General features: G+C 41.8%; 1 protein-coding gene across 1 annotated transcript in view; it reads right to left on the bottom strand.

Annotated features, from left to right (window-relative positions):
* Positions 1 to 16463, bottom strand: part of LOC133002894 (protein jagged-1b) — a 40485-nt gene that overhangs the window by 22902 nt on the left and 1120 nt on the right. The window contains exon 2 of the mRNA XM_061072485.1: positions 12553 to 12888. Coding sequence (XP_060928468.1) covers positions 12553 to 12888 — 336 coding nt within the window. The remainder of the gene's footprint in view (positions 1 to 12552; positions 12889 to 16463) is intronic.

Genomic DNA, 16463 nt, shown 5'->3' with positions numbered 1-16463 from the left:
ATCACAAAAGAGATTGAAGTCAGAGTGTCATTTGTCAGTTGAGACAACAGAATTTGGTTTTGGCTTTAATCTGTGGTCCCCCGAAAGTAACAAAACTGGTTACAAATTTCTTTACATTTTTTATTTGATTCGCTTGGTGTCATTTGTCCTACCATTCGACTTATTTGATCATTTAGCTCAGTTTTTCTCGACCAGCCACTAAATGCTTCAATATTGAGCAGGATTTTAGGGTGAAAATAGCAACATAAAAAAAACGATATGAGCAGTGAGAATGAATCAGAGTATTACATCTTTACACAATGAGGTGAAACGTAATATAAAGCTCTGTAAAGCCAAGAGGAGCTGCAGGTGATAATTATCTCTTGGTTCATCGAAGCCTCTTACATTAAACATCATTTTCACGTCGCCATTTGATACTTCATTATATTCAGCCATTTTATACTCTTTAATAAAATAACATTGATTCATAATTCATTAATTTATTGAGGAATTATTGTCAAAACTTGTTAAGTTGTACACATTTGTACATGTTCAGCTGACTTGCGGGTTAGCAATTAAAACCAAATAATGTAGTTTAGGTTTTTAGGTAAACTGCCTCAGAAATAATTGGATAATCATAAAAGAATTATAGACCTGTTAAATATTGGTGTTACTACAAAAAAATATCTAACTATAATACTGTAGACTACAGTTTATCATAAAGAGCATAGATATAGATTTACTTGATTATATTTTTTACTTCAGTTAAGCTATCAGTTGATATATTATTAATCCAATAAAAAAGTAACTCACTCTTCTACTATTTAATCACCAGTTCATTTGATTTGATTATTTATTTCCATTTGTAATTATTACTTTATGGTCTTGGCCAACATTTAATCATTCATGTTTTCCCAGCTTTCAACAGGGAGCACTTCCCTCCCTCACCACCTCCTGCTAATCCATATATACAGTTACAATGAGCGACGGGTGTGTTCACGTATTCAGAGCAGGGATTAGTTCAAGGAGACAGATGCTGGTTCACCTACATATTAATTTACTCTCTCAAAAAGTAAATGACTTTCTCCTAAAACGAGAAAATAAAAAAATCGCTTTTGTCTCCATCTTTTTAAACCGATTATTCGGGGATGAAACATCTGTTTTTAAAACTGCTCTGTATGTTTTTGGAGTCATGGTTAAGCCTGTATGCAGTAATTAAACCAACTCCCATAATCCTCTGTGCATATTTAAAATATCAATCAACACAATAAAAAAAAGCTTGTTGTTTTTATACACCTGCTACATCAGAACACTCAAGTAATTACAGACGCACACAGGCAAATAGACTGAAATCCACACACACACACAAACACTCTCACACACACGGGCGGGCGGACGAGTATGCAAACAGTTGTCATGACAGCAGCTGTGTCTGTGCCGGATTGGATGGCTGACACCTTAACTGCACTACCAATTAGCAGCAGAGGTAACCACAGTAACAATGACATTACTATTCCAGAGACAAAGCTGCAGGTTCACATTATTTTAAGATTCTTACATATAAAACATGAGAGTATACGATTTTTGCAGCAGCATGAAATAAAAATGTTCTCCGACCTCTGTTGCCGCTACAGACCCCTTGTGTGACCGCGTGGTTCATATCTTATGACAACAGATGAAAAAAATTAATCTCTTTGGACCATCTTCTTTTTCTTGATAATTTTCTTTATCCACAAGAGACACACCCGCTGTCTGCTGGATCAAGACGTGGCCGGTGCCCAGGAGAGTGAGCCACAGGATCTGCTGCTGGCTAATTTGTGAATTTCTGCGGATATGAGCCAAGCAAGTCATCTCCCTGTCCTCAGGTGGAACACACACACACGAGACAAGGACTTAGACCCCTGATGTGCAGCCATGGACCCCACCCTGCTCTGTTGACCCCGTCTCTATAATTACATGTCTCTGTTCTCGCATTCTCGCCGTCTCTTCTGTTTTTCTTTCATTGTGAACATAATTAGCATCAAACTATTTCCTCCCCTCTTTGCCCTCACTCCTTTTCAATTTTCCTACAGCCACCGCTGCCACTATGTCACCACTCGGTCTTCCTTCAAATTCACTGTGGATTTATACATAAAGACGGCATTAAAAGTCATGTATTCAGAATCCTATTCAGTGACACTACAGATGTGTTATCACCTCCAACTGGTGCAGCAATATATAGTTTGTTTTCTGTTGTAATGGGACAAGGTGGAAGTACTTTTAATCCATGTATACAGTTGGTTAAGTCCAGTAACAAAGGGTTAAGCCCCCTTCAGAGGTTCATAAGATAAACCTAAACTGTCCTGATTTAAGTAGTGAAGGAAAAATAAGTTCTCCCACTAAAAAAACATAAATTTTATTTTTTATTTTCCTCAATCTTTGCTCTTCTGTGAAATATTGTATGATTGAACCTTTCATAGGTATCTAAATAAAAACATCTGAGAGGTTTACAGGCCAAATGTCTGTGGTGGAATAAACATTTCATCCACTACACTTGTATATACATACACTATAATACATAATATACACCCCCCTTCCATACACACACACACAAACCCACGCACACACTACCTCATGCTGCTTATGATTCTCTCAACAATGTGGATGAGCCATCATGATGCAAACACACCCCCCCCCCTACACGCACACACACACACACCCAAAACACCTGTGCCCCCACACTGAGATCATCCACGGACCGCCCCGCACCTTCCTCCCTTATCTGACTCTCACTTCCTTCTTCAGTGAGACGCCCCTCTGCACTGCTTACATCAACTTTACCCTTTTACCCATTAATCTCCACTGTTTCTACCACCCTCCACCCCTGCTTCACATCCCCCCCATCACAAGCCAGACTGACACAACCCTACCCCCTCACCCCCTTCTCTCCGACTTCCGCAGGAAATTACCTCGTCTAGCCACTGGACGCTTCACAACCACGGCTGCACTTTCAGAGTCATTATGAGTGAGAAAATAGAATGTGGGATGCGTGTGTGTGTGTGTGTGTGTGTGTGTGTGTGTGTGTGTGTGTGTGTGTGTGTGTGTGTGTGTGTGTGTGTGTGTGTTGCCAGATTCCTCAAGTCTTGATTAAACATAAAGTTGGGTTATTTTATTGGACTTCTTTAAGAGCTGAGTTAGAATAATTCTTTGGCTTTGTCAGACCTGACATGTAAGTGACTACAGAGTGTGATTAACAGACATCGTCATCACTCTCCTGTTTTTTTAAATCATAAATTAGGCCATAACTGACCATTTGGACACATACACTGACATGACAAACTGTGGAAAAAACACTCTCTTCTATTCAAATGTCCAAGTAAGTTATGAGGGCACTTTGGCTTCCATCCATCAGGTTTCCTGTGCATAAAAACATCTGTAAATTTGAAAAAATGTTGTAATATCACAAAAAACTTTCCAACTCTGAGGCTGAGAATTGAAAGTTAATTAATAAAAAAAGTGACATAATGTAATGGAAACCGATTTATTGTTAAACTATAGCGAGTCACAGGACCTGAGCTGAGTAGACGATCCTTCATATTCACAGAGTGAAACAAACATTTGAGTGCGTTTAGCCCTGAACTCAGCACCGACCACTTCTGATCATCCTGTCTAAATCCTGACATAAACATTTAACGTATGACTCAAGCTTAAGTGTGGAGGGAAAACAAGACTGTTATGTTCCTAATGTCAATACAGAAAACCCACACAATTTTCAGATATTAATCTCCATCATGTTCTCAATATTGTCTTTCCTCTTTGAGATTTAGTGCTATTCTGATTGTGTCCCCTTGTTTTCTGCCTCTTTTTCTGTAATGGTTTGATAGCACCCGACTGGAAAATTCGAATCACCAGATGTTAATTTGCCCAACCAGCTCCTGATGTTAGTACAATGGCAGTGGATGGAAACAAGCATTGTTTACAATTTTCTTTTGCCAAATGTCATTTGGCAAAATCTGCTCTAGACTTGGATGGAAACTCCCCTGGTGTAACAGAAAGCCATCAGACAATGGCTAAGGCAGCCAAGTGGGATACTGTCCATCCATTATCCTTATCCTCTCTGGGTAAGCTGACATTTGGGCGAGATGCAGGATACGCCCTGGACAGGTCGCTAGTGTATCACAGGTTGAGACAAACAAATGCAAATACATAGTCTCTAATTACTCTCAAACCAATCTGCATATCTAGACCGTGGGAAGCTGGAGTTCCTGGAAAAATGCTCACACGGACACAGGGAGAATATGCAAACTCCATGTAGAACGATCACAGAGAAATTCTAACTGAGCAGAGCCCTAATCAGATGGAATAAATAAGTGCGTGTGTCCGACATTAAATAATATGTCACAATCCGACACATGTTGAGACTGAGACATGTTTCTTATCTGCAAAAGATACGCCCTGGATAGGTCGCTAGTGTATCACAGGTTGAGACAAACAACCCCTCATGCTCAAATTCATACAAATTCATAGTCTCTAATTAATCTCAACCCAATCTGCATATCTAGACCGTGGGAAGCTGGAGTTCCTGGAAAAATGCTCACACGGACACAGGGAGAATATGCAAACTCCATGCAGAACGATCACAGGGAAATTCTAACTGAGCACAGCCGTAATCAGATGGAATAAATGAAAGTGCGTGTGACGGACATTTAATAATATGTCACAATACTGAGACATGTTTCTTCTCTGCAAAAGAGGTCGGTGAAAGTTGTGAATACTGATTTGAAGGATGTATGGAAATTATATGTATGAGAAATCATGGACGTTAAAGTGACACTTGTGATTATTATTTGTCTTCTCTGTTTGAATATGTGAGCTAGATTGACAGCCATACAATTAACTTCTTAAAAAAAAAACACACACTAGATTACCGTAAAGAGGATTTAATGGCTTTTCAGTGATACGATGACAGGTTGAATAAAGTGGGGATCATAAACCCATCAGACAGACAGAGAGAGAGCGAGAGAGCAGGGGCCTATAATGATTTGATAACGAGACACCCTGATGTAAGTTTGACGCACCATAGGTAAGAACATGAGTGTAAAGGACCAGAGCCGGAGGGGAATCATGAGACAGGCTTGAAATCATCAAGAGGATAAATACGGAGAACATGTTTCCCAATGTGACAGCTAAAAATGTTTGTGGTTGTTCCTGGTAAGATCAGGGAACACAAGAGACCACAGACAGACGGGGAGGATTTGTGACGGCTGTGGTGCAACGCTGCCTGGTCTGTGTAATCCACAGGGACGTGAACATCACAGGAAAGCAGAACAACACAAGGAGAACAAAAGGTTCACAATGAGCAGTTCAAACGAGAGCGGACGAGCAAGGTGACGGGTGAGAGATGTTGGAGATGAAGGGAGGAGATGAGATATGACAAGATCGATGGCGCTGAAAGGAAACTATTTGCTGTGTGTCCTTTTAAAGGGGTGTATACCTGAAATCTGCATCCAGTGACACACAATGACAGATCCACAGACAGGCGTACACTGTAATTCCACAGCCTTGATGTAAATCAAGGCTCCTTTGCCTCTTTTCTCTATTAATAAAGTGGCTCCCGCTCTCAATCCAATTTGCACACAAATGAAATCATTAAAACATGCTTCCCTGGGGATGTTTACCCCCGAGTTATAAACTTATCTCTAAAAAACACAAGCTGCAAATCCTCAGGGAATTAACCTTCTTTGTGTTGCGTGTGTGTTGGCTGATGAATTCATGATCTGTGCGTTTGGGTGTGTCTGTCTCAGGGAAAAATGAAAAGGCTGTGAGGAGAAACGTGCATGTATATGTGTGTGTGTGTGTGTGTTCGTGCACATAGCTGCAGTTGTGCACGTACAAACGACGTGCACGGCAGTATCAGCGTACACACAGGTATGCGAGGCTGTGTAGCAGTCAATTAAGGGACAAAAGAGTCCGGAGCACAAATGGAGAAAGAGTGAAAGAGAGACTCTGGAGAGAAAGAAAGCTCCGACTATGCTCCTCTGTGTTCGATTCCCTCCACTGACTTCCCCAGGCTCGGCTCCCACACACCAGGAATGCACAGGTTTAGACAAAGTGTGTGAGTCAGGCCTCTACGATGATGTCTTCTGTTTAGTTTCAGTAACGGAGAGTAAATGCATTTACTCAAGTACTCTACTTAATTAAAATTAGGTACAAGGTTTGATTGACAAAGATTGTTAAGGAGACGAAAAGGAAACATGGCGAGAAGGTTGTGATGTGACCTGGATCTCCTTCAGCTCTCATTTTAGACACGTAATGGGCGTTAATGCAATCAGTTCTAAATTTTATATATAGAGAGTAGAATACCAGTGGAGAACATAGAGACTGACAGGAAGCCTGGAGCTGCAGCTGATGCACCTGAACTTATTTGCATGACGGACACAATTTGCATGTTGAACTCAGTGACGTGCAGGAAAAGAGGCTGTGAGAAAGTGCTGAGAGAGCTCCAGCTAAATTCCCCAAAACCCCACAGATATTCTCATTGACTCCTCCTGTTGTCTGCGGCCATACCCGACACAATAAATAAGCAATGTCACATCCAAGACTTAGACATGAGCAACTCAATAACAACGAGTCTGTTCACAAACAATGTCATGATTGCTCTGGATATTAAACAGGGACGAGACTGTGTCTGTGCTCTTATGAAAACTGCGGCACAGTGTGGTCTGTGAACTATCTAGAAAAAACTGAAGTGAATACACTATTTGTTGAGGATAATATTATGGAGAGCAGTTGTCTTTATTGGACGGCTGACCGAATAGATAGCAACAGAAATAGTTCTGAGAGAGTATGACACAGTAATGTCACATATCAGTGGTGGAAAACAACAATATTGTTAATTGCTATTGTATTTAAATATAATTTGTTCAGTTTGCTTATCGAAACCACATATCAAACCAACATGTTATCTGTTGACAGCTTTGTTGGTGATATTGCAAATATATAAAAGACAATTACGTAAACGCAGGATAGAAACATTTAATACAAAATACATCTATGGCCAGAGACAATTTTTGGAACGAACACACACATGCACACACACATGAACACACGGTTGAGTCTCATTGACTTCAGAGTTACTCTAACCATATTTACTACTAGCCTAACCTACCTACGTATCCTAAAGATAACCTTAACTGTTACCAACATGTTACTTTAATCACCTAACCTTAAAACAAGTCTGCAACTTAAATTCTAATCATTTAAGTTATTGGGACGTGTTTTTTGTCCCCATAAGGAAGACAAGTCCCCATCATGTGACTAAACCAGTGTTGGTCCCCACAACATGACTGGACCACACGCACACACACACACACACACACACATTCACACACACAGTGAATGAGACTCTTTCCCAGGAACATCCACCTAAGGCCTCTGGCGCTGAACCTGACCATCAATGATTTTTTAACACTTGATGATTATAAACGGTGGGGACTTCTCTGTGTTCGCTTCATGTGAACAGTATTTCTATAGCAGCTATCATATTGTCATTTGTCACAGGGGCTTTTAACCAACAAAAGAGCAGCTCTTAACCAGACCTTGATGAACTAGTTCTGAGTCACAAAAGTTCAGGAAACTTCAGATTCAGTTCCCACATGTGTTTAAACAGAGGTCTCAGGAGGATGAATGAATCTGAGTAAATATGTTAGGTATTAAGCACAAGAAACATCCACATACTATCATCACCTAATAATCAGCTTTACACTCCGACCGGCCTTCCCTTTATCTTTTCCCTCCTGATTCATTCACATATTTGTTCCCTGTCGATAAACAGATCATCAGGAACAAACTCTATCTTGGCAGCTCGCTCTTCTTCCCCTCATCATCCAAACAGGTTCTACAGTGAAACCGCCAACAGAGACGGGGCATACAGAAGATGACCTTGCGGTTATGAAGGCTTTGAACTTTTTCAGTCTCTGCAGAGGTGCCCCACCTAAAACATCCCAGACCTAAGAGTGTCTGTGATTTTAAATCTGGGGTCATAACGGAGCCACGTCCCCCAGACTATTTGTGAGATTACTGCTGACCAGGAGGCAAAGCTAAAATCTGGTTTAACGACCAAAACCAGACAAAGGAAACAGCTAAGACACGCTGCTACATTCTCTGTTGTTCTGGATTTCATATGAACAGGATGGTTAACCTGCACTGTCTCCGTAATGAGCTATCAGGTTATGTTGTTCTCATGGTATTGGGACATTTTTATGAATTTTCACATCTATTTTCAAAGGTATATGTTGACATTTTTGGAAATTATTAATTTGGGTTGGATGATCACACCAGTACCTCTCAAAGTGCATCACAAGTACAGAGCAAGAGCCAACAGGGATACGCTTAGCAAAACAGAACAGATTTCCAGAAACTCCAGAAAATGTCTGGATCAAAGTTTCTGAACAAACTCGGCAGTTCGCTTTTCATATATGAAGAACGCAGCAAGAGATTGTCCACATCAGACATGTTCACAACAATGTCCGAAACATTAAGCCGAGGGGTGGCGAAAGGAGCATGCAAGAGGCAGGACATGAAGTATCAATTCCACTGCGGAACTTACGATATCGATCGACACCGGCGGTGGCTCACATCTATAAGAAATAAGAAAAACTGGCTCTCGCTGTCCCGCTGAGCCCTTGATCAATCCATGCAGGCACCAAAACATTGAATGTGTTTTTTCCACTGTACATAGCCTGCTCTGTGATGTTTGTCTCATGAAGCCTCTCATGTTGCTCCATCTATCGATCTGTCCATGTCCAGTGCTATGGTCCCTAATTGTTTGTCCCTTGAGTCCTCACAGCGATTCATGAGATATTTGTCTTCTTCCAGTTTTGAACCCGCTGTGTGTTAGAAACGTCATCAATTTGCTTATTGTAAGTTATCCAGACATTTTCTGGCTATACTGTCACAGGTATAGCCGTGTGATGTTTAGATAGAGTTCAACTTCTCAGGGTCAGGGTTTTAAATGTTTACAACACTGAGATAGAGCCAGTTCTTAAACAGTGACCTCAGTACATGGCCAGAGCTTTAACCAGAGTGATCACAACAAAGACTTAAGGAAGCCTAACAGGGATGCAACCCTCCAGGCAATCTTGATAAGATTATACGCAAACTTAACACACTAAATTACAACTGTGAGCACATACATAAACAAACACACACAGACACACAAACACACACTTATTTCCTGTAAGAGATTAGTGAAAGAGTAAGTGAGGGAGGGCAGGGGACAGAGAGAGCTCACCTTACCTCATAATGACTACACTCACCTGTTCATCCCCTCACCTGGGGCAGGGATATCACTCTCCCTCTCTCACTCCCTCTCACCCTCCCTCTCCGCCCTCCACCTCCCGGAGATGGCCAGATAAAGCGAGTCTTTCAGCCGAAGACACTCTGCGTCCCAGCTCTCTCTCCCCTGCAGCCCAGCTCGCCCTGCGGCCCGGCCCTGTAACCAATCCAGGTAGGCTTTCTGACGGGGGAACTTTCTCACACTCTCACCTGCCACTCACACACCTCCCCGATGTACAGCAGGAGGAAGGCAACACAAGGAAAGTGTGACACACACACGCAGCATGCATGCACGCACATACTCACATATACACACACACAAAAAATCAACTTTCCACAGATAAGGGAAGATAATTGGCTCTGGGACAAAGAGTCCCACAGGTAAATGGGCTGATACTAATCAAGAAGCAGAAACCTAAGAAGAACTTTGTATAACATTTGTGTGTACGCTGTGTGTGTGTGTGTGTGTGTGTGTGTGTGTGTGTGTGTGTGTGTGTGTGTGTGTGTGTGTCTGTGTGTGTCTGCGTGTGTGTGTGTCTGTGTGTGTGTGTGTGTGCTCAGCCCAGTGGAGATACATTAGGACTCATGGACGCCCAAGGGCCCAAGTGATCAGGGAAACCTTGAATCACAGCCTCTGTCTTTAGTCACTCTTAATGTATACTATACAAAGTGATGCAACACAACTCGGAGCAGATGCACAACAACTAAAAGAGACAAATAATGTCTACGAAGAGATGCAACACAAATAAAAAAGACATAAAACGACTAGAAAGAGATCTAAAATGACTACAAAGGGTGTCAGGCTACAGATGTAAAAGGGGGGGGGGGGGTATTGTTCTTGTTTGTGCTCAGGGATCCATTATCCACCATGTAAGAAATACATGTGTGTCACGCTCTGTGTGTACCTGAAGCCTCGCCGGGGATTTGTGCGATATTACAAACATTATTACAACAGTGTGACTGTGACGGAGAACCACAGGCCCTTGTGTTGCACTTCAGTTATGAATTGATTATTAGAAACAAGTCAGTCATGCTGGGAGCAGATATAATGTTGAGAAGAGAAAGAAAGAGAAGACAGCAGGAGGTCTTTTCTTTGATGGAAATAGAAAATCTAAGAAACAAACAAAAACCTCTTATATCCAGAGACAAATTGTGTCTCACCACAGGCAGCGCTAAGAAGCTTCCTCCAATGATCATGAAAATATTATGCTGCAGCTTTTTGTAAATGACTTTGCTTTCTAGTTGTTGTTAGTATGTAACAGGCTGTTGCCATGTGGTTCATAGTTTTGTTTGCACCTGCAGCCAGCTGACCTGCTTTTAGAGTCATTCATCAAAGACTGACCCACAAAAATATGTGTTAATCAAAGCCCGATCAGACCCACAACATGCCGCCTGTCTCTCTCTCACCTGTCTTCATTCTGGGCTAATACATCACAAATTATAGTCCAGAGAGATGTGTGATAGTTTGTTGGTTATTTTAGAGTTCAAGAGAGAGAGAGGACAGTCAGTCATCACAATTTTTCCATAATTTATCTATTTCTAATTCTATATATGCACAATCTGATGGCGAGGGACAAGATTTTGGAGTCTGAAGCCTTCTGGTGTCTGTTTCTAGTTTGACAAATCACATATTAGCAGGCTTTGGTTGTGTGGACACAGAACACGTTGACCGAAATGCTTTTAGCTTTATTTGTATTCACAAGAAGATAATTAATAGAGATTGGCCAAAATGTCATCCGGCCCTAAGACCCTTACAAAAGATATTTCTTTGGTTTGTGTGGATACACGTTTCTATATAGCCCCGATATATTGGCTGTTGCCCCCAGAGGCTAATACGCTTTAAGGAGATAGCCGATGGCCATCAAGGTTGATTTATCCATAACCCCAACACCATCACACCACCCGCTGACCTTCAGCTTCTACAAGCACCATGACCGAGCACCTGTGTGCTTTCACTGGGAAAAAGTAAGAGCCCTTCTAAATGACAGTATTTATGACACATTGACTTTAGAGCTTACTCCCCTCACTGACCCTGTAAGGATTTCAGATCTAAAATCAAACAAGTAAATCAACACTAAATCAATAGGTGCACATGATAGGCCCCATTTCCTTTACATTTTAGTCCAACAAGTATTTTCATGATGAAGGTCAACCACTATTTAATTCCGTAAAGAAGCCAACAATCCGTCAATAGTACTCACTACTGTTTTTCTTCCCTGCATGACTGGGTAAAAAGTAAAGAAAAAGAGAGAGACACATTAATCGATATCTGCTTCTCGGCCACTCTCGCCTCCTGTTGTGCTAATTGCAGATGAATTGGTCTGCTCTTTATTAAGGACATGAGGGACGGAGCAGCCGGCGGTGTGAGGTCTGGTCCAGACACAGATTTTTCGAAAGAAATCAGTGGGAGACCAAATGAATTTAAAGGTCACACATTTTTCCCTTCTGTTGTGTTTATTTATTAGGTTTAATATCGATGAGAAGATCCATTTCTGGTACCAAAAATCATCTCAGTGTAGCTTTATATCTCATGTCTCTGGAGTTGTAGCATTTTGTGTTGGTCGCTGATCAGCTCATCTAGCCAGGTTAACCTCAAGTAACAGCTTTGATCCTACTTTACATATGGAGATGGTCAGTGAGCAATGAAATGAACGAAAAGTGTCCTTAAATTCAGACTAAAATACCATTGATGAAAACCACACCTATCCTTAGTCTCTAATATTGCTGTCCTGTGCAACAATATATTGGCTTCCTGAGGTCCAATGATTGTGCGGAAATATTGTATTATTGTCACTTTAATAATCTTTGGACTCCTCCGATTTATCTTGGGGATCCTCGGGGGAGTCCAACCATGAGATTGGAGTGGAAATCATCTCTGAAATTGAATATTTCATTTCATAAAAGTGTATTGATATTTTTGTGGATATAGTTTTTTTCCCTGCAAAGTGACCAACATCTGCTATGAAACACAATAATAAAATGTTGATGTTTAATTTTGTCTGTGAACTACCTGAGCAGATGTTTTGATAAGGTGAAATATGCTGTGGTTCCTGTAATTGTTTCCATGTCGTTCAGGTCGATACTTTCACACACATGCACTGAACGATAATGAAAGTATAAAATCATGTGAACATGAACTCGGCCTCTGAAAGACATTGTTATTCCACTCTAGCCTCACTTTGAGTGTACTGTTGTACTTCAAGCTTAGCCTGTTCCCTTGGTAACCATACTGATAACCAGCACTGCCCCTGTACTTACCGGCCAAGCGTATTTGAAGGGAATGACAATGTGTCCATTAGTCCCATCTTCTCCTCTTCCTCCTCCTCCTCCGTCGTGTCCTCTGTGGCGGAGCGACTGGGAGTTTCCACCCAGGATCCCTGTGCTACCTGACCCGAAGGTGCAGGTTCCGGTCGAGGCGACCCGGGCCTGGTACTCCTTGAGGCAGGCTAGAAAGAAAGTGTCACATTGGTCCCTGGCAGAGCAGTGCTGTCCCCCGCTGCTCTCTAGGTCACAGCAGTCTTCGGTCTCCAGGAAACCGTGTGGGTTCTGGAAGTGGCGGATCTGAAGTTCGAACATCCCCACAGCCGAAACAGCCTGAGACCAGACAGAGAGGAAAGAGACAAGTGGTTACATCAGGTTCTCATTGGTACATAGTGATTCAAATCCACAGGCGAATTCAATTTAAGGAATATTTCTAATCCAGTCTGCACACCGAGCCCTTGCGTGACTTGGATTTGATAAAATGGCAGCCTTTGTCGTATAAAGGTAAAGTTTGATGAAAGAGTTTTCTCCATCCAAGATCACCTTAAATTCAGCAGAATAATTAGCAGAAATGTAGAAACGTTGAAAGAAACGTTCCAGGGATATAACCTTGAACAATAAGGGCTGGTGGAGGACACACACTCACACACACACACACACATTGGCCAAAGACCTTCAACTGACGGTAATATTAGTCAAAAAATTGAGCATTACCATTAAGGTGGTTTAAATTAAAGTTGTATCCACACAATTGATTATTTTAATAAAAAAATTAAAAATAACTTTATTAGTGTGTGTGTCACTAACTATAAGATTTTTTCATTTGTTTGGTGAGGAAGAAAATCCCCAGTTATCAATGTATGAACTGGAAAAGGAACCAGATCTCCACTGTGTGTCACATGTGCTCATATAGACCTTACGTATAAGACATAAGGCGGATAACAAGAGGGAATTTTCAATAATAAAAGTCGACCTAACAAAACATCACTTTAGTCAAAATAAAAAGTGCTGAGGCATGAAGAAACTGTGAGAACCAACATTCATGTTTCTATAACATCTAACTACTTCTGAGAATCTGCAGAGCTTTTTATCGGTTTATTAGTACGTGACGAAATAAGAGTCGTCAGAAGACTATAGATATAGGAAACATGACTATAGATAAAGGAAACATGACCATAGATATAGGAAACATGACTTTGTCATCTCCACTAAGGATGTTATGTTTTCATCTGCGTTTTTTTTTCTTTTTTTCGCAGCTTTAAACAAAAACTCCTGGACGCTAGCCATGAAACTTGGTGATAACTAGAAACCTGTGATCATCCACTGATTATCTCTCATCTTTCTTTCTTTCTTTCTTTACAACCACTCCCTTCTTATTTCCCTCTTCCCAGGGGACGATGACACTGGGATCCTGCTCACACTCCTTTTCTCTCCTCTTCCTCCTCTTCCTCCTCCTCTTCCTCCCTTCTTTCTCTATGTGGGAACAAGCTGTAATGCTCCTGTCATTTCTCTTTCTGCGGCCATCATCTCTTCTTTTGCATTGTTTCCATTCTGCTTTTCATCTGCCTCCTTTTCTTTTCTCTGTTTAAGGATGGATGGAGGACACACACACACACACACACACACACACACACACACACACACACACACACACACACATACACACACACACACATACACACGCACAGTAGATTTAACAAGCCCCCCTGAGAGTCTCGGAGCAGCAGGGTCAGGTATGTGCCTGCGTGTGTGTCTGTGTGTGTGTGTGTGTCTGTGTGTCACTGTAGCCAACAGACAATGGATTTGGCTTTTTCCAAACCCCAAAAAACAAACCGCTGTTATCTCTGTTTGTCATGAAACTCCTGCTGGTGAATAAATCTGAATAATTCACAGCCACAAACACTAAACTAATGATCGCTCATTACTGTGGGCCCCAAGAATCAGAAATGCGTGTCCCCTGCAGTGTGGTGCACTCAATCATGGACGGTAATCACCAAGACCAATGAGATCTCATGTGTCCGCCAGAATCTCAGTCGCCCCATTGTGTGTGGTTGTGTTGTCCCTCTGCTGCACCCTGTCCCTGAGAGGGGGGGGGGGGGGCGGTGGTCAGGGGGATGGAGGGGTGCAGGGAGGGTGGACTCATCGACATCAAAAGGCTTGTGGAGATACAGTGGCGCTCATCACTCTACATCCTCCTTTCTTCCTCTCCTACTCTCACTGCCTGAGCCATTCCCCACATACCAGCATTTCAGCGCTTCAGTCTGACCAGAGAGAGGGAGACGGAGGGGGAGAGAAGGGGAGAGAGGGGGAGAGAGGGAGAGAGAGGTCCCAGCCGAGGCTCAAAGCATCTCTGCAGGAGAGCTCTGGGAGTTAAAGGTTCACTACACCCAAAAGCACCTGAACTTTAACCGGTCGAAACGAAGATAAAGCAAAAGTTCAAAACCAAAATAACCCATAATAACAATATTAATAAAGCTAATGTAATCCTGTCAAACAAAGGGCTGGAGGTGTCAGCTGGTCCCAGATGATTTAATTCTCAAAGCTCAATAGCAGCATCTACTTTCAAATTAACCACAAATATTGACCACCATTTTCTTTGTCAATAAGTATCATATGTAATTGCTTCTGTCAACATCAGTGGTTATTTGTGTGTTATTAAAGCATTTCACAATAACTACTGGAGAAATTATGATGAGGGTGGGTGGAAGGATGTGATAAGGGTCTGGGAAGAACCCATTAAATGATGGTGAAGATCTGGATCTGGCTGCTGACATCGGGAGATAGGGCGTTTTGGACTTTTCATCATTTCACAGATAATAATTCAGGGATCTTGATGAAAACAATCAGGCATATTCAGGGGATCGATGAGTGTGTGCAGCTTGATTGAATTTAATGGGAATGTTGGGCCTTGGCTTCGGTATGTGATCTTCTGAGTGTCATTCTACTTCTATTTGGAAACACTTTGATTGGGTTTGTCAAATACCCTTTTTGTGGCACATGACCAAATTAGATTTAAGTTTTGATGCTTGATTTATCATAGAAGATGTTTTTAAAAATCCCTATGAAACAGATATCCTGCTTTTCAGCTTTTTCTTGTGTTATATGAGAATAAAAAATGGTTTTATAGGTACATTCTCTATCTAGTGGTGAAATTAAATTGATTTATTTCAGCTATTAGAACTATGACAGAAACAATACAAAAATCAGAAACTGTTCACACTTGGGAGATGTCGAAATTAAAGTGTAATCTAATCTTGTTTTGAAAATTTAGTTTAAGTCTGAATTTGAATGCATTTTGCACTGCTGGAAATCACTTTAAAACAATGTAGTGTATCTTTACACTGCAGTGTGTTGCTTGGGAGTAATAAACCTGGACATCATGTAGAGACTGCTGGACTTCATTTATGACACACACTGTTCTAAGCAGGTTTACCCATCTCCCCTGATGAGGACGGCCTACGGTGGTCTGCATAATGAATGGTCACCAGCAGCAGCAGAGGAACCTGAGTGTGTGTCTGTTTCACTCTGCAGTGCAGTCGAACGGCGGAACGGAGGGAGTGGAGTGTGTTGTTGCTCAGCTGTGAAGGGGTTGCAGAGGTGCGGCGAGAGACACGCAGAGCTGCCTGAAGGTTGAACATTCACACGGCCCCGAGTTTATTCGGCTGTGGCCCCCGAGCTCCACACACACCCAAGACCCAGATGCTGGATGTGAGTTCAGTGTTTTAAAAACACACACATGCACACAAACACACACAGTCCTACATGCACACTCTGGAGCACCTCAGGGCCTGTTCCTGCTTCTGCAGAGTCCTGTCACACATCCTGATCAGACCATCAGACCTGCAGCTGCCTGACAGCTCACAGGAAATGTATTCTATTTTTTGAATATTTTTCACCTCCATTATTTT

This window comes from Limanda limanda, chromosome 6, assembly GCF_963576545.1.
Source record: "Limanda limanda chromosome 6, fLimLim1.1, whole genome shotgun sequence".
Taxonomy (NCBI): Eukaryota; Metazoa; Chordata; class Actinopteri; order Pleuronectiformes; family Pleuronectidae; genus Limanda; species Limanda limanda.
Note: the sequence above shows the minus strand (reverse complement) of the source record. Positions and strands in the feature narration are given on the sequence as shown.